A 19,699-nucleotide genomic window follows, 5' to 3' on the forward strand; every position below is an offset into this window, starting at 1 on the left:
AAAATGTCGTCCTGTATGCCTGGGTACCTATTGTTTTGGAGGAATCTTCTAGGACAGATGTCACTGTAATAATGCATGTCCAATACAGCTTACAAAAATGTGATTAAACACAAACACAAAAACAAAACTTGTGTATGAAGAATTCAGACATAGTTATTTATCATGAATGTCCATATGCTTCCAAGAATCAAAGTACATCAGAGGAAGTCAAGGTCACTTGGACAGAGTTTCGTCTTATTTTGAATTTTGTCTGCATTCTAACTATCCTCACATCATTGTATTTTGAGTTGATGCAGTCATCTTAACAAAGGTGGGGTTTTTTTGGGGGGGGGGGGTTGTTCTTATAGGCAGTAAAAGGTGTGGTTTCATAACATTGTTTATGCTGACTAGCTGTAAAGGAAATCCATATCCTTTGACCTTTAATCCCAGGAAGTAGAAGATATCCAAAACACGTGGTCGCCAGAGAGATGTTGTAAGCACTGGATTCATGTAATCACAGACAAAATACATCCATCCAGAGCATCAGAATTGTGGTGCTCTATAGAGACGCCGATGTTGTACATTTAAACTCTAAAGAAACGATATCCCTGGAATCATGCTCATTTGTCATCCTGAAATAATTTTAAAATAATTCTTTACAAGCAATGCAAGTTATTGAACATGAATAATAGTGAAATTTTGTTAAATATTCATCATAGTTTTATGTAATACATCAAAACTGAATATACAAATATCCATATTCATAATGGATCATCAGTCATGTTTGTACAGCGGATGGTGATTTACTGTGAACAAATACAGCTTGACTTATCATAATACTTATCATAATATCAGAACACTGGCAGTCATTTTCCAAGTTTATACACGTTGAAGTCTGTTTGAAAATATGACCTGATGGACTCCCATTATGTAAAAATAAACAGTGATATTCTCCATTCCTGCAGATTAATAAGACGGAAAACATTAGTTTACACTTTTCTTACCATATTCAGTTTGCTAATTCTATAATGGAAACAAACTTAGAGAAACTTAGAGACAGCCCTTTCGAGACTGGCATGCTATTGCTTGTGCTTAAAAGGTCTATTTTATATATATATATATATATATATATATATATATATATATATATATATATATATATATATATAAATTCATTCATTCATACCAATATTAGGCATAATAATTTTATCCAAGTTAATGTGTATCACATTTAATATAGAATATTTTAACCTGCTATATAACTGATATGATTTACAAATAATTCAACCCACATAAACTTCAAACTTTTAAAGTTGCATTTCTAGCCCAATTCAGTGTTTACCCAATATGATTAATGCACTCACCCTTTTTACTTAAAATGATTGTAATCACAAAAAGATTCCACAGAGATTGTCCATTTCAGCTTGTTTAATTTCGAGGGAACCCCAGTGATGCAGAACTAAATAAATATCTGAATTTCAGCACAACTTGTGGAAACAGTACACGCTAAATGGCTGCTAATAACCTGACATTCAAAACTGACATAGACTTCTCGAGATAATTCAAATTTTAGTGAAATCTTTTGTATTATTATCAGTATATAAGTGATAGCAAATTGTGTATGATTTATTCCCTCAACCAGAAAATAATTGTTTCAAATCAAATAGATCATTTTGAGGAGGCCAATGCATCAACCATAAAACTATTAAAAACTTGTGAATACAAATAGGTCACCATAACTGGTCTAGGAGGAAGCTCTTTCTTTTTCTCCACTTTTAGTTTGCCCAGACATCTGTGGTAAGGGGAGACTTCAACACGAGTGTTTTCAATCACATGAGATCTTCGGCACACTTCTTCAACTACTGTAAAGATATTTTCACACCGTCATTAACAAATGAAATGCAAAACACCTAGAAAAAGAAGACTACAAAGATAATAAGAAACAGTTTTATCGCCTTTTTAAACAAAAGGAAGGGGAGGCAAAGAAAGAATCAGTAGTTTTAAGGGACATATATCAATTTGTAAAATTAATTGTCCTATGAATTTAAGAATCAATGCACTCGTTTCTAGTGAAACTGTGATCTGCATGCCGAGCAAAGCTCCATTATTATTCTTCATGTAAAATGTTTTATAGATTTAAAACAAAAGTTGCATTTTTCAATAGATAGATGAGGCTCTTAATGCTAGTTATATATATATATATATATATATATATATATATATATATATATATATATATATATATACAGTGGAACCTGTCTTGAAAGACCACCCCTTCTGCCAAAACATAATGGTCTCTCATGACAGGTGGTCTCTCATAACAGGTTATAACACTATATAATCTCTAAATCTGTACATGGAGAACCTGGTCTCTCAAGACAGGCGGTCTCTCATAGCAGTGGTCTCTCAAGACAGGTTTTACTGTATATATATATATATATATATATATATACAGTGGTTTGCTAGATTTCTGCAGACAGACAAGGCTCCTACTGCTGGTGTAATATAAATACAATGATTTGCTAGATGAGGTCCTAAATGTTCAGCAATTCCTTTACTATTTTATTTTAAATATGCACTTCAATATATATATATATATATATATATATATATATATATATATATATATATATATATATATATATATATATATATATATTTATTCTTAAGGTGAGAAATTAAATAAACCTTCTTGATCCTGGAAATAAATCAGACAGACAGCAATATTGGGATCTAGCTCCACCCTTTCCACTGTGCCACCACTACTGCGATGATTATTTTCGAAGTAGAGTCGGAGTGTATCCTCAGAGATATTACTTGCAAGTCCGATGACCTTGACAGTGCTGCATTTCGGTACTTGGCCAACAGTTAAATGAACACCCTCAAGCTTGTATTTTGCACATGCCTCCTTTATTTGATGAAAGTCTTCAATAAATGGAAACAGAAAAACACATGCCTGTCAATATCTATCACACTGCCACAGTGACATCTGGAGATTTCCTAACCTTTAAACAAAGCAATGTTTTCTGGGTAGAATGCAATTTAGTTCATGCAAATATCGCAAGTATTAAAAACAGAAATAATGGATTGAATTAAAAATGCAAAACCTTTAGGACCATTATATTACACGCCAGTTTTCAATGATGACATCATATTTTTTTTTAACATAATGTGCGTGTGTTACCTTTGCCACAACCTATTTAAATTTACAACTTAAAAGTGTCTTCATATTCCCTTCTTTATGTAAAAAAAAGAAATATAATACAAATAATGTGAATAATATTGGACTTTTCAGTTCACTCGTATACTAGCATACACAATTCACTCGTATACTAGCATATACACTTCACTCATATTACTAGTATATACATATCGATGCAAATTATATTCATTTATATAAACACATTAAGTTAAGACTCAAAGTTTCTATAAACTTTCATTGAATGCCAGTAAAGCTAAGCACATCCAATAAGCTCTAAGAATACCAGTAAAGCTAAGCACATCCAATAAGCTATTGTAGTTGTTGTAGGGTTTAATGCCATTTTTCAGCACAAGATAGGCTATACATGGTGGCCAGTATCAATCGCGGAGGAAGAACCCTGGAAAGAACCACTGACCCACAAGAAGCTACTGACAAGCATTCTCACATACCCACACTGGCCAAACCTGAGTCGAACCCACACCGACAGAGGTGAGATGGCAGTGATCCATAACTGTGAGCGCTTTAGACCACTCGGTCACTCGGGGCCCCTCCAATAAGCTGTAAGAATACCAGTAAAGCTAAGCACATCCAATAAGCTGTAAGAATGCCAGTAAAGCTAAGCGCATCTGTAAGCAAATGGAAACAAACCCTTAGTGACCAGTGATAACTGCAATCTGCAATATTTCCATTGAAAACAGAAAAGGAAATGCACTGATTATTGAAGCATTGATTTAGAATAAAATTAGGATTGTTACTGAGTATATCAGTATATTGCTTCAGCCAAAGATTTCAAAACAGTTATTTTACAAATGTACCAAATGTACTAATCCGGTTAATGTAGGTCAAAAATGTACCAAATGTACTAATCCGGTTAATGTAGGTCACAAGGGAAAACAACAGGGACACTTTCTCTATCTTGAGACATACCACAAGGATGTTCAAATTCAACAACAGCTTTGGTTTTATCTTCACTCAGTAAGACGAACTTTACATCTGCCTTTGCTTTGACCTCCATGAAATTTAGAATTGTGTCTTCAGATATTGTACCAGTCAGGCCAGTCACTAACACAGTCTTTTTATCCAGTACGTACGGTTTCACTGTTAGAGTCTCCCCATCGATAGTGTGTGAACGTTTCATAACTTCTGCTGCATCTATATAATAGAAAGAAAACCCCAAGAAAGGCTCAAACAGATGGGAGATTGCTTAGCTGGTTTCCACAAGCATTGCATACAAAATATCTTACAATTAGTTGAGTAGGCTGAAAGACACCGATACAATGATGATCATGTTTAAATGTAGTTAACATTTGGATATTTTGTCGAAAACAGTGGCAGTAATCGATGATAGTTCCATATCATTTGTATAAACCTGAAATATATGGGTGTTAGACTGCTGTTCGTTTTAGTAGTGGCAAAGTTAATGATAATGTTTGGACTTTTTTTAAATGTTGGCCATATTTAATGGTGGATCAACATAACTGGTAAAGCTTAATAGATTTTGAGCTATGATGCTCTCTATCAAATTTAGTCCCTTTGTTCTGATGAAATGACAAAGAATCTGCTTCAAGTTTTCCAGTTTTTGACAAGAGAAATTTTACTTAGTATCAGGTTTAAAATAGTTTTATTTTATATAAATATGATGAATGTTTTTAGTTACATACATTCATACACACACACACACACACACACACATATATATATATATATATATATATATATATATATGTGTGTGAGATGTTCAAGGATGGCAGGGATTTTATTTTGTGCATAGTCAACAAAATGTTATTCATATAGTCTGTATGTATATTATTCTGAATATTATGGGCAGTATTTATGCATGTATGGCATCATGGGAATTTTGTTATTACAGTAAATGTCACATGGGTCATGTATGCACATTTACTTATTTTAAATTAAATATAAATTGTTCTTTTAAAATTTAACACCAATTTTCTTTAAACAAAATCTATAATAGTCCTGATTATTGAATGCTCTGCACCTTAACAGTCATCAATAAACTTCCAGACAGAAATTATCGATCTCTATGGTCTTTTACAATGGCGGCTATGTACTAAACTTTGGTGAATAAAAGAGCATATTGAGTGGAATCATCACAATCGAGAGTAATACGAATTTTGTTTATCAGCATGTGTAGCTTTCATTTGTGACATCATAGCACATGACATTCAATCAGGATTGCATTGGATCACACCTTTAGATTTATTTTGTCCAAAAATGTATACGTACTTTGACATTGATTTTGCCATATACAGTGCATCTAAATAATGACCTTCCAAAGGAATCTGGATGTATAAGAATCTAATTGAAGGGAATACTTGCCACTTAAAGGTAGATAGAATCAAATTCTAAAAAATTACACCCATTATATAAATATTCTGTGTTGAATGCCTACAAGACCTGTGTGACTTGTACTATAATCAAAGTCTCCAAATTAAAGAACTGTCAAACACTTTCAAAACTTACTACTCGATAGTGGAGTAGCTTACTTTGGGTAAATTACTCATCTTAATATGGGAATACTCTCTGTCAACTACAGTTAAATAACCGTTTTTAGAAGAATTTATTTCAAGTTCGTTTCTTTTTTGAAGCAATAGCAGCTGTGCCTGATTGAACGACCTTGACACTAGATGCTGTTGGTTAAATTTAGCTCAGATGTATTGTGCGATTTTTAAACCAAAATCTCTATATGCTTTCTCTGTTCTGATTTAACAGGAGTCTTATTAATTGCATGATGTAAATAAGTTGAAGACTTGAGTTTCGTATGTAAGGAATGGTATTATGCAATTTTTGGTCGTGTTTGGTTAGCAGTTTTGAGATGTATAAAATATTAAACTTTGACGGAAGAGGTCCAATGTGATGTGGACGAAGTAAGATGCCCAATGTATGATGGATGCTGGACAATGAATTCAGTTACCCTTATGGATCATGCATATGTGTTCTAGTCATGGTAAGGTATCCACAACCACTGTACCGATTAAAACTGATTACTTATGATTGATAACTAAATCACTACTTATGTAAAATTCCAAAGATAACGTATCGATAAAAACATGTATTACCTGTGCTCTGGACAAATGTTATGCTGATGTAACCTTCATCTCTGTTCATCTGATGAGAGGAAATCTCTCCACCACCTGAGCGTTTCTTGTTTTCAAAGTAATAAATAAAATTGTCTTCTGAGGTTGTGTCCTTGAAACCACTTACACAGATTGAGGTTGTGTCATCTTTCCATTCAGAGTTGTCTTCCTTAGTAGTGGCACATACCCTGGCTGATACAGATGTCATGCAGTCCTCATCAGCATATGTTCGAACATGTATAATCATTGGTCTCCCTTGAAGTATGCAGGGTTGTCTCCTCAGAATTGTGTTTACGCCTGTAAAATGGATGATGTTTGTTAAACTGAAGATACATGTACAACAGATGTGTAAAGAAGGAAAAGTTTTCTTACATGACAGTCATTGTTCATCCAAATTCTGGAGAAAATGTTATTGTCTAATATACCCTAACTGAATTAAACCAGACATAAATTCTGCAGATGGTGCATGTGTACTGTAGGTCTCATGGCTGTCCAATGTTGTAGTCATAAGTACATAGTCATGAGACATGGAACCAGTCTTGAATCCAATAACTGTACTATATATCAGCCGACAAGAGGGATGACCGAGTGTCATTGTCTAAATAGAATTAAGTGGTTGCACAACACCTGTCCCTGCCCTTCAATATTTCCAACAAAAAGCCATGATATAGCTGTCACTAGGTCACTGTCAGTTATTGGGCATGAAAAGACATGCATATATATGTTCAACAGCCTTTGTTTGCTTGTTATGACTGAGGAATTGTTAAGTGCATCATCAAATATAAAACATAAAGTTGTTTAACTTCTGTAAAATATTTAAATTCTGTAAAATATTTAAATTTCGTAAAATGTATATACAATAACAGATAAATATAACACACGTAAAATCTTAACGACTGCAGTGTGTTGAATAACCATATTCTCTTAAAATGTGCAAGTATTTTCTTGCGTCGAGGTATGCATACCCTCATGTGGTTAATTTCAACAAGTAGTATGACTCGTGATATGTACTCTAATTTGTCTGAGTTTGATTGACAGTGTCATAGTTTAATAAGTTCATTTAAATTTAAATTAATATTTCAGAAAATTTCATGCATATCACTGATATTTCAGGCAAAGTTTGTTGCAAATATAACATCTTTACAAATCTATACTAGTGAGTACTTGTTTATGTTGAAGATGCAGTCTGAATGTTTTCTCATGTGCATATTATGTATGTGATTTGCTGCCTTAATTTATCATCTTATACTAAATTTAAATTTTCTCTTGTCTGTATAAAGCTTTTGTAAACTTTGTCACATATATATAAAAAAATCACATTTACCGTGCAATCATATATATAGGAATATTGAATGTGATCATGTCATCTCTAGAAACAAACATCAAATGTCATTTTTACAGGATTATGTCTGACACACCTAGTCAATATTTCTGGAGCAGTTTTGGTTGATTTCTCTTGTTGCAGCAGTGACCATATTGGATGGCTTATCTACATTACATGTATAAATCTGAAAGGCCTTGAGGCCAGAATATTTTGGGGCCTGTTTTCAGAGTAAATTATTTAAATGTGGTTCTATTGTTAGTTATAGGACAGTAATGTTCATGCCAGACTGGCATAATGTGTATAATGTGTACAACTTTGAGATATCTTAATACCAGAATGATCTCTTAAAATTTAGTCAAAATTGTTTAAACAGGTTTTAGGTAGAAGCTAAAAATAGCTTTTTTTTCATGGATAGATATATGACGTTGATGCAACATCATGAATAACTTATAGTTTTTAGATAATAGCTTACTTTCTGGTGATTCAAATGTGACAATGGCAGTGCGGTCAGATTCATTGTACTTAATATCAGCCACAGGACCTCCTCCTTTTCTTTCATTTTCAAAAAAGTTCAACAGCATGTCCTTTGTGGCATTTTCAGGTAACTCACTCACTTCAACCTCTCTGGTGAGAATATGATCTGGAAAAAGAGATCAGTGTCAAGTATTTTTATTCCACATTAAAATATTACATCTGGACTAATACATAGTAATTCTTTCTCAGAGACATATTTTCATCTAAATTCCTACCAGTAAACTAAAGCATCTTCTCCTGCCTACATGTACATTCAAACCATACTTCCTTTTTAGCTATTACCATTAAACGTCAAGATCTTCCCCTGCTTACATTTAAATGAGCAAATGAATCATAGGTATAATACTGAACAACTTGATGTGTTTGTTTACCAAAATATCGGCTATGTATCCTTAAATGTTTTGCCTATGCCTATGAGAATGAAATCAAACTTGTATTCCAAACTATTCTGACATTTTGCCACATTATTAGAAATTAAGTGAATTGTATAATGTTAAGAAATTTTTCGAAATTAAACTGGTGTGTGTTTAAGTCAAATCGCACAGGTAGAATCCATTAATGTATATATATATAAATAGCAACATGACAAAGCATTATCATATTAGTATGAAACATTATCATAGATCATGAATATGAAACATTCTTGAGTATTGACCTAGCGTCCTACTTTAGTCAGTACCCCATCTTATGGAACAAACAATGTGCAAAAAAGAAGGCACTTTAATTTTTCCCCAGTAAATACAACTGTGTGAGAACTCATTGGACACCTTCTAACTAGCAAAAATCTAGTGAACGAAGTGGAAGAAAACTAGGTTCAACACTTCAGCTCTGTATCACAATGTTATTGATATCGGAAGACACTGTGCAGTTTTAAAATCAAGCAGTCATCACTGTAAATGAAGACCCATGAAGTATTAAAATCAAGCAAACATCACTGTATACGAACACTCGTGAAGTTTTACAATCAAGCAGTCATCACTGTATACGAAGAATCATGAAGTTTTAAAATCAGTCATCACTGTGAAGACGCTTGAAGTTTTAAAATCAAGCAGTCATAACTATGTAAAGGCTCATTACGTTTCAAAATAAGTCATCAATTGTATATGAAGAATCATAAAGGTTTAAAATCAAGAAGTCATCTCCATGTATCTCATATCTGACAATAGATGCTATTTTAAAACCTGACAACAGTTTCCCTATTGGGAGATATTGAAATATATCTATGTGCACTGTACCAGTCATGTAGTATTTTGATCATTAATGAAATGGGGATTAAAATTTACTTAAGTTGCAACTCGCATTTTCTTCTGCCAGCCTTGTTTGAAAATGGTCAGAGTAGTGAGATAAACACAATAATCCCTATAATGTATAAAGGCCATTTATTAAAATAACTGTTTAAAACGAGGCTATTCAAACGACTAATTAGAATAGTGGTCTCTAAAACAAAAGAAACTGAATAGAATGTTGAAACAAAGAGCTATTCAAATTACTAATTAGAATAGTGGTCTCTAAAGCAAAAGTAACTGAATGGAATGTTCAAACAGAGGGCAATTCAAACGACTAATTCAAGTAGTGGTCCCAAAAATAAAAATTTAACTGAATGCTACAAGTAGAGGCAAATACTAATGCACACAATGATACAAGCTTTTTATTCCCAATAGGCAGGTTGGCAACAATTAGGCACAAGATGGCGTGTCCAAGCATTATAGACACATCATCTACCTAACCATAGCTGACAGAGGGAATTAATGTCAAATTTAAAAGTATATATAATATTAGAAAATATACCAGAACAGGAGATAATTTTATTAATTTGATGTATGCAAAATAGCATTTAGGCAATAGGCCTATACAACACATCATTCATTCATGTGCAACACACTATTTTACAAATGTGCGTGTGTGATTTAGATTTTTAACATACCTTGAACGATTTTAGTCATATTGCTACGATGTCTGCAGTGTGGCAGTTTATAGGGATGTATAGCAGTAGGGTATCATGCTGCAGAAATGTGGCATCATGTCCCACCCAGTCACATTATCCTGACAACAGGCCAACGAGCCCTAACACTAACTTCTTAACGCTGTGCACATAGCGAGGCAACTGCTAGTGCCATTTTCATAAGTCTTTGGTATGACTTGACCAGGATTCAAACTCATAACCTCCCATATCAACGGTGGATGCTCTAGCCACATAGGCAACCAGAGATGAATAAATAAATGAATAATGGCAATAGAAACCTATGTGCACATACATTCTCAGAGAGAAAGAGAGGATGATCTAAGTCTGAAGGACACATATTTACATAGGTATTTTGCCGTTGTGAAATTTTCATGTTCTGGTAATTGTAGTAGTTCATGCATGCTTGATTTCTGCTAATAATAAGGATCAATGTAAGATTTTCTAAACAAGAGGTATAGAGGACAGATTATGATGATATTCATCTTTGATCTCATTATTGGTGCTGTTATGTCTATTTAATGTAATTGTCAGTTTTAACTTTTTTTATATATTTCATTACATGTTATTGTAATGTAACATTGTTTGCTGGACTTGACCTTGTCCAAAATTGAGTTCATTTCTGCTTAACCTGATTGACTTTTTTAATTTTTTTTATTTCATTTATGTAAACAACTAATAAGAGCTTCATTATTCTCCATATATATGAAGAAACAGTGTTGTAAATAAACAAGGCTCATTAGATCATTCTAGAATGTTATTTTTCATAAGATAATGGTTGTTTTTAGAAAATGCTAATTCTGACCTGACTTCAAGCAGAGAACTATATTATCTCGTGACTGTGAGAATTTTACCAGTCGTGCTTTAACATCTAGCACTTTAAGTTGTATTATGTTGTGACCAGTTTGTGCTGAATTTTATTTTCTTCAAATTATTGAATTCAAGTGATTATTTTCTCTGGAAATACAAAAGTGCTCTGACAAAATTCTTGGATAAAGACATTCATTGGAATTTGTACTGAATTCAAACATTGACACATCAGTACATCGCAGGCCTTAACAGACACTGCACTGCCTTCAATTTTGGATCTCTTCGGGACTTAAACTGAGTTTTATTGAGGACTTTTTATACTAGGACACGTGTCATTAATTCCTGGATTATTTTTGGATTTAATTCGCAATACTGTAAATTCTTGTTCTCATTTTCACTTTGTATTCTAGGGAAATAAATTATTTAACTTTTACAAAGCTTGTTGTCTTCATTCTTTTCTGTTACTTATTTTAAGAGCATAGACTCGTAACAACGCAAAGTATGCATTTCCTTTCAAGTCGTTCGTTTCCTATATGTTTACTATTCTCAGTATTTCTTGGGTGTAATGAAGCCCTTAATTTACTTAAAATCTTTATGTGGCCGACATAACCAATTACTCTAAGATAAGAAGCGGTTTCAAAGAATTTTTTATATATAGTTATACCTGTATGAAGCTTTCGAAGCAACTGCCAAACTAAATTCCGAATGAAATATGTCTTTAAGTCTCTGGTTACAAAGGGATAAAAGGAAGGCATCCCGAATGAATTGGGGGAAATACCAAACTTTTCCAAAGCCTGAGATTAATAGTATATTCCTAACTTCAGAGACAAGTTTGTATCATTTTCTTTCTTTCGCAATCGTTGAGCATTAATTGGCAAATTTGTTTGAGATATATAATTGTTTGAACTTAGCAAACTGAGCCAGTACTTAATAATATGCACACGTCTGTTAAGAACAAATGGATATCAGCCAAACTCTCAATATACAAACATATTGCTGGAAGAAAGTCAACATCTAGTGACCAATTGCAATATTTCATGTACTCGTTTTGTATTGTCTGCTTTTGAAAAATCTTCAAAATTTCGTAGCAATAAGACAAAATTAAAGATACAAAAGAATCCAATAAATCATACATTATTTTCAGTGGACATTGTAGGTTATTAGCATTACTCAGATGTATGTTCATTGCTTTGTCACCTTTGCCAGCAATAGTCTCTGTAGCACATCAAAACGAGCCCCTGTTCATAAAAAACAAGTCCCAGATAATTAAAAATTATCCATAAAGGCGGATTACATAGAATATGACTCCACCTTCATAACACATAACGAGGTGAATACTAATGACCTTCCAATTCCAGGTGCTAATCATTACCAAAATTAAAACAGTTTGGAAATCACCCACCCCACGTATGGAAGAGATCGGGTTGTAAATAGCAGATTAAGTGACGATGTAAATAAGGGTCAGTTCACATTCTTATCAACAACTGGAGAAAGTTTTGATTACTGAGAATAATTTCTCTTTCATTAAAACTTAAGAGTACAGACTTTTCATATCACAGTCCATTGTTCTTCTCGATAAAATCCGTATTTACTCGTCAGAAATATACGCAGTTTAATATGTTACAACATAAATTGAATTCAGATTGTAAAACTGCGTTCTTTGCTGATTTACAAAACTAGAATCGAAATGATGCCTTAAGAAATAGTGTTGCTAGTGGACTCGTAGACCCAAACTCCATAGACGAAAGAGCTGAAGCATTAACGCTCAATATTACCAAAAATGCAAATTGATATTATGAAAAATGATGTTGTTTTTTTCAGGATGGCAGATTTATTGATATAAAGACAGAGGTCATTGGTTTAATGGCGAATGTAAAGGAAGAAAGGAAACTATACGAAAGTGCTTTGATTAATTACACTTCTTTCGAACCAGATGTAAATAGAAGGAAATAGATGATGAAGAAAAAAGAATGTAAAAAAAAAGTTCTGCCGAACGCGTTAAGTGCTCTAAATAAATCACGAGGGCCAAAACTGCATGATTTACGAAAAGGAAATCCACGTGAATTTTGGAATCCTTTCAAAAGTCTGAAACGTTTGAATAATTCTTCCAATGGCTGTTGTGATTTTTAAGAACATTAAAATACTAGCAACAGCCCTACCAGAAAATAATACTGGTCATTTAGAGCAAAATATAATTAACAAGACGAAGGTATAAGTGAGAATTTGATCGAACCTATATTTGCATGCTGGATGTTCCAATTAGAATTGAAGAACTTGGCTCAGCCGTAAAAATAAAATTAACAACAATGAAGCACCTGCTGGTCTCGACACAGTTTTCTATGCATACTCGTAAGATCACCCGCTAATATAACGGTTCCCTTTTAAGTGTAATGTTTGACTTTCATTTTCTATGCATACTCATAAGACCACCCGCTAATATAACGGTTCCCTTTTAAGTGTAATGTTTGACTTTCATTTGTAGTTTACCAATTAAATCGAGCTTAAGAAGATTATGTATTTGTGGCGGTTCATGTGGAATATAAACAAAGGAAATATAAACATCATCATCAAAAGCAAAATAACCCTTTTTATCTTAACCAAACAATGCAATGATACTGACCTTGTACAACTTGCATACCTTTTACCAGAATTTGTTTTGCATTGCCACGTTTTGCTTTCTCTTCACGAATTTTCTGAGGAAATGATAAACTTGGAAACCATACAAATCTAAGTGAGCAATTTGTTTACTCCATGTTTCTAACAAGCATATACCATTGTAATAAATGACTGACAATATTTTGTGAGATAATGCTAAAGAGAACTACATCAGTTTGTTTAAATGCAGGCAAATTACTATGGGATGAAAATCAAATATAACGTAACCGAATAAATACAACAGTAATCTTTCTTGAAACTCTAATTGAAAGTAAAATAATATATGGTTAATATTATTTCGGGAATGCATCAAAAGTTAAAAGCATATTGTAACCTAAAATAATAATATAACAGAATTGTTTTTTTTACAAAAATTTTAAAACAAGCTGAGACTTTGGAAACATTGGTACATTTGAGATAGTCTGATATACGCCATCAAATATAATATAACCAAGGAAACTAGCAGGCACTTATTTTAATATACATTGAAAACAGGCTGAAAACATGGATATTTCGGGCAAATCAGATATAATCTGACCTTTAGCGGTGGGGCCCCGGTGGCCGAACTAATCTAAACCGCTCGGCTTTACCGACCACTGCCATCTCACGCCTCTCCTAGTTAGTTCTGGTCTCGGGCTAGGCCACTCTGAGCGAGAAAGCTTGCCAGTATCTTCCCGTGGGTCGGTGGTTCTTCCTGCACTAGTCCTACAATGTAAGACGTAGCACATGTTGTTTTTGTTTTAGTGCTTGATGCCCACAACATAAATATCAGTGTCGAGGTCTTACATGTAGGACTATTCCTGCACCAGTTACTCTCGGCATTTGTAGTCCGTCAATCGCTGAAAAATGGCGTTAAACCCCAAACAACAAAAATAACCTCCACCGGTAAATAGTCTTCAGCCTGGCAAAGGTAGTAGACAATGCATTAATCCTATGTATAATGAAAACCAACATGGAAAATCCTTTTCGTTTGTAATAACTGGGTGACCTATATGTGCTCATGGCTTTGCAAATGATTTGGAAGATTGTCATGAATTAATTGTTTCATGGGTTGGCAGAATTAATATGAAACCTGTTAACATTTTCAAAGCAGAAAGCATACAAAGTATTTATTTTTCGTTGTTGCTCAATGTGATTTGTAACAACAAGATATTCTTTTCTTTTTTAAAAAAAACTTTTATATATAAGTAAACAAGGCACTATTATTATTATTATTATTATTATCTTAACGACTTTTGACAATCCGAATATTAATCCCAATGCAAAGCCGTCGCAAATTTAACTACGTCTGGATCGAAGCCCTCTGAGAGCAGCAATCATGTCTTGTTAGTGATGAAGTGGATGCCAATTAAACGCACACGCGTTTTATGTCTATTTACAGCGAAAGGTTTTGTGTGTTCGATAACTGAATCATGCAAACAAAATTCAGTTCGTATTCCCTAGCGTGTGAAGGTATACGTCTTATGACGTACAACAAAACTGTGTGCTTATAAAGTATGACAGGATGTATATCATTCCAGAGAGGATCTATGCACACTAGACAGTATATCATTCCAGAGAGGATCTATGCACACTAGACAGTATATCATTCCAGAGAGGATCTATGCACACTAGACAGTATATCATTCCAGAGAGGATCTATGCACACTAGACAGTGGCGGGCACCATCACTAATCTTTGAGAAAGAAGGTACAGCCATACGTCACAAACTATGGCAGTTGCCAAAATAACATGACAAAAGTTCCAATGAAGAAGACAGCGATATTATATCGCTTTGTCAGCAGGAAACACTGACTCCTACATTGTAGATAACTTCAAGTAATTTAAAGTTTTCCTTAAAAATAATAACTTCGATCATTACCGCCGGACTCCTTTACATATATATATATATATATATATATATATATATATATATATATATATATATATATATATATATATATATATAAGTTTAGAAAAATAAACCGCTACAAGAATAATACTATGCCGTTACAAAGACAATGAGACAAGGGTGTTATCAAATGGTTGTGCTTGTATTGAAACTAAATATTTAATGCTCCATTTGAACATATAAGGACACAGCATCTTACCAGTACACTGCGCTATGAGTCTGCTTATGCAGGCAAGACAATACTGCCATGCTACAAATCTGCAGACATGTAGTTATATTAAACAAAATGTTTCGTTCTAATAAAATCACTTATGCAAAAGAAACATAGATGTCAAAAACTGTAACATAGCACATAACGTTTTTGACGACGGTGCTGCTTCGCCAATGTAAAAGTGACACTTCTGTATTGCCATTTGTATTGAAATAATTACCTTCGACTGACTCGTAAACTCGATCAGCGTCGTCCTGTTTGGTTGGTACATGCCCCAAGTAGGAGCCATCGTTCTCTTCCTCATCAAGAAGGGGTGCAGATGGAGTCTTGGGTGACTCTGCTCGTTGACCTATATGCTGGAATGTGAGCTCAGTTTGGTTAGATTCATAATTTGGCCCCACCGAAACACCCTCAGGGTGTGGGTATTGAAGAGGTGGTAGGTATGTTCCCAATAGAGGACCTGGGTAGGCCAGGTTCGGTAAAGAACTTCGATCGGGATATAACGTGTTAGACGTGTGAGGGTAAACAAGTGGTGATAGAGAATGGTATCCATCGGAGGAAGGTTGCGCTTGGAATGAACCACATTTTGGTTCACTGCCAGGATACGTAATATATGGTTGTGTGTAGGGTGGCCACTGATCGTTAGACATCCCACAAACTTGGGCAAACCTTGTAAATAAATTACGTTGATTTGGAGAATCTGAAAAAGTCCAAGATACGAACATGTGTCATCATGTATCATAATATGTTAGCGGTCTAAAATTCAGGATATTGCTATATAATAAAAGGCTGCATCGTTTTATCGGCGTTTTAAGCATAGTGTCTAAAATGAAATTAAAAATTTCCAAAGTCACAAATATACTCTAGCTTCAATATTCATAGACTCTTGAGAAAATGAAGGTCTATTAAATCGGCATAATTTTAAGGCCAAGGAAGCGTGGAATCATCACATCATGAGCTCTGTTGATGAAACACTAAAGTAGTTCAAAACTAGAAAACATTTCTCCCGAACACTCTGAAGCTGAGATACCTGAATCTACCCATTTTCACATCAGCCGTTTACTTTAACGTCTCGTTTAGATCGTGATCTAAACATTACATTATCACACACCTAACACACTCAGTGAAAAAAATAGAAGTATCTGCACATTCCACTAAAACACAATCTTCTTTTTGTCTTACTCCTTGTCCTCTAGAATACTTACAAACCCAGTGCATTTTTCTTCTACATCTAATTTTTACTTTTATGGGGGGGGGGGCGTTTCTGCATTTTTCCCTGACATAGATACTGGCGCGTTACTGATGTAAGAGAACCTACATTGGCCAATTTGAATCACACTTTTTAAATCAAATTATAATACATCATTTACTGTATTTATCATAGTTACAGGATAATAATAAAAAAGGTATTTTCGCATTACAGTTCAATGGCGTACGTTTTTACTAGTTATTCCTTCTTTGTACATGCCCCATGTGCTATACGCTTTTGTATTGGATGAACCGACATTATAAAATTTTGGATATCTGCCTATATCACAGTATCAAGTAATCATTGCCATAATTGAATTCATATTACTTTTGTTTCATCATACATGCGAATGGCATTTTCACTATTTTCATGGACTTAACTGACTGTTTGCACCAAAATGTTACCAATAAAATAAACATCTTTATTTTCTGATTAAGGAGCTTTATGAACCCGTGATATTGACCTCCGCTTCGGGCAGGTCACCAAGAGGCTTACAGCTTCATATACGACTTCATATTCACCTATTCAAAGATCTGTATAGCTGAATTTCCCTCCACCGGATATTGCTGATACCTAAATTTTGATTAGTTATTAGAGATAACCCAGACACATAATTTTGATTAATGTTAAATGGATTTAATGGAACCAAAATATGCAACCAGTCTGTGGACGAATCAGATTTAGAGTCCGGTGTAGGAAAGCGCAATGGGATTTTCTTTTATGAGATCTCATATATCATGTCATATATGTAATTTAATAGGAAGGATATCTCAGCTAATCAAGACTCAGTTTTTATATTAGGCATCTGATACAGACAATAGTTTTAAATACCTGGTATCAGGTATATGATATCATGGGACAAATATGTTCAAAATATCTAAATTATTCAACGCGTTACACAAAATCCAGTTGAAATGATGTAAGATTCTGTTTATCTCAGACATGTAAGACACATAGTATCAAATTACAGTAAAACATTCTAAATATTAGAAAAATAAAAGGTATGAAATATTTTTAAGAAATGTCAATGGCTACTGAAGACAAAAATTAAAATTCTGCTTATTTTTAAAACGAACAATGTATTTTATCTTAAACGTGAATGATATGTCTTATCGTAAATGTCAATGACGCATCAATGCATTTGGTAATCATAGAATCCTAGTACATTTATTACTCATGGGGAAAAATGACAGGAACGAAGTCAGCAACAAAACAAAATAAAAATATTTTTAAAAATGGATTTATAAGCACATAATTTCATATTATATTAATGCACTTTCTGCATTTTACTGGAAAAATGAAATTACTGCTTATCTTTTGTTTTGGCCATCCTTTTGGGCAGGGCGCCCGTTGAATTAAGTTTTACGGATGTTGGCCAAAACACGTTTAAAGAGGTGAAATGGGGGTGTGGAGTACTCACCACCCTTGCCCCTGTGTACGGGTGCCCATGCTTTTGGGAAATTCGGTCATCAATGGATTGCTACAGTTTCTAATGCAGGAAATTAGATTAGAAAATTATAAAACCTCTAGCAGTGCTCAGTAGATATCTGTACTAGCAGTGACTTTTGATGAAAAATCCGGTGTATTTTCCATGTAATAATTCTGGTCCGTAAGCTGAGACTGGAGGTCTTGTCTGTTATAATGACGTAGAAACAGCTGCAGATAAAGGTTAGGAGATAAATGCTTATCAGCAAAAAATAACACACACACACACACACACACACACACTGCCCCGGTGGCCGAGTGGTCTAAATCTGAGATCGTACCTGTCTGCGTGGGTTCCAATCTCAGGCTCGGCCAATGTGGGTATGTGAGAAAGTTTGCCAGCAGCATCCCGTATATCTGTGGTTCGTAACGGGAATTTTCCCGGTTCTTCCTGCACCAGTTATGCTGGCCGCCAGCTATACCAGCCATGTGCTTAAAAATGACGTTAAACGCAAAACAACAACGACATACTCAAAACATCGTGGTCGTCGCCTTTTTTTCCTTCTATACCAAGGCTAAACTCTAGACGTGCAAAATTATTTATCTAGTCGTATATTACCGCTCAAAAGAAGAATAGAGAAACTCGTGAAACTACAAGAAAATGCATGATTTACTTGCCCCAAGTACATTCAAAACAATCTCCTCAAGGATCAATGTAAATTGAGCGCACCATGTAAAATGAAACCAACTCGTACGCTTTAAACCTTCCGGGTACAAAGTTTATCGTTGTGGCTAAAAGGAGTTACGCGGTTGCGATTATGGATATGTAACTGCTCTTCACGATACAAGATATGCAAGTGCTGTTAACGATATAGGAAATGCAAGTGCTGTTAATGATACAGGAAATGCAAGTGCTGTTCACGATACAGGAAATGCAAGTGCTGTTCACGATACAGGATATGCAAGTGCTGCAGATAATATTGGTTTTGTTCACCATAAAAAGTCAATAGTGGTCCTTAAATATTGCTAAAAATAGCATTTCCTCAGCAGGCTCAAAGGCATTTTCCGAATTTATGCCTGCGTCACTACTACTTAAGAGACTGAATAATGTTGAAGAATGGCCAAATATTGATCAAGACCATGTCTAAATCTTGTAAATGAGAGAGAGAGAGAGAGAGAGAGAGAGAGAATTGCTGGGATGAAACTTTTAGATAAATAAAGATAAAACATTAATTTTTTTAAAATCCAAAGGTACCTTTCTTGATGATGTGTCTTCTACAATGTGATGCGATGTTCAAGACTTTTGTGTAATTAAGTCTGGTATTACAGTCTTATAAGTCAAGCGTTCTGGCAACCCCGAT

General features: G+C 34.2%; 1 protein-coding gene across 1 annotated transcript; it reads right to left on the reverse strand.

The window, feature by feature from the left end:
• Window positions 1–335: 335 nt before the first annotated feature.
• LOC149774276 (uncharacterized) lies at window positions 336–19,117 on the reverse strand. The gene is made up of 8 exons (XM_089945516.1): window positions 19,013–19,117; window positions 15,885–16,364; window positions 8,076–8,243; window positions 6,262–6,576; window positions 4,109–4,333; window positions 2,668–2,904; window positions 1,714–1,841; window positions 336–611 (listed from the first exon to the last, which is right to left on the reverse strand). Exons 2-8 carry the CDS (start codon window positions 16,312–16,314, stop codon window positions 600–602), a joined length of 1,515 nt encoding a protein of 504 aa, XP_089801642.1. The 5' UTR covers window positions 16,315–16,364; window positions 19,013–19,117; the 3' UTR covers window positions 336–599.
• Between the last annotated feature and the right edge of the window lie 582 nt (window positions 19,118–19,699).

The sequence above is a fragment of the Sinohyriopsis cumingii genome, unplaced genomic scaffold (assembly GCF_028554795.1).
Source record: "Sinohyriopsis cumingii isolate HCF-2022 unplaced genomic scaffold, ASM2855479v2 utg000356l, whole genome shotgun sequence".
Lineage (NCBI taxonomy): Eukaryota > Metazoa > Mollusca > Bivalvia > Unionida > Unionidae > Sinohyriopsis > Sinohyriopsis cumingii.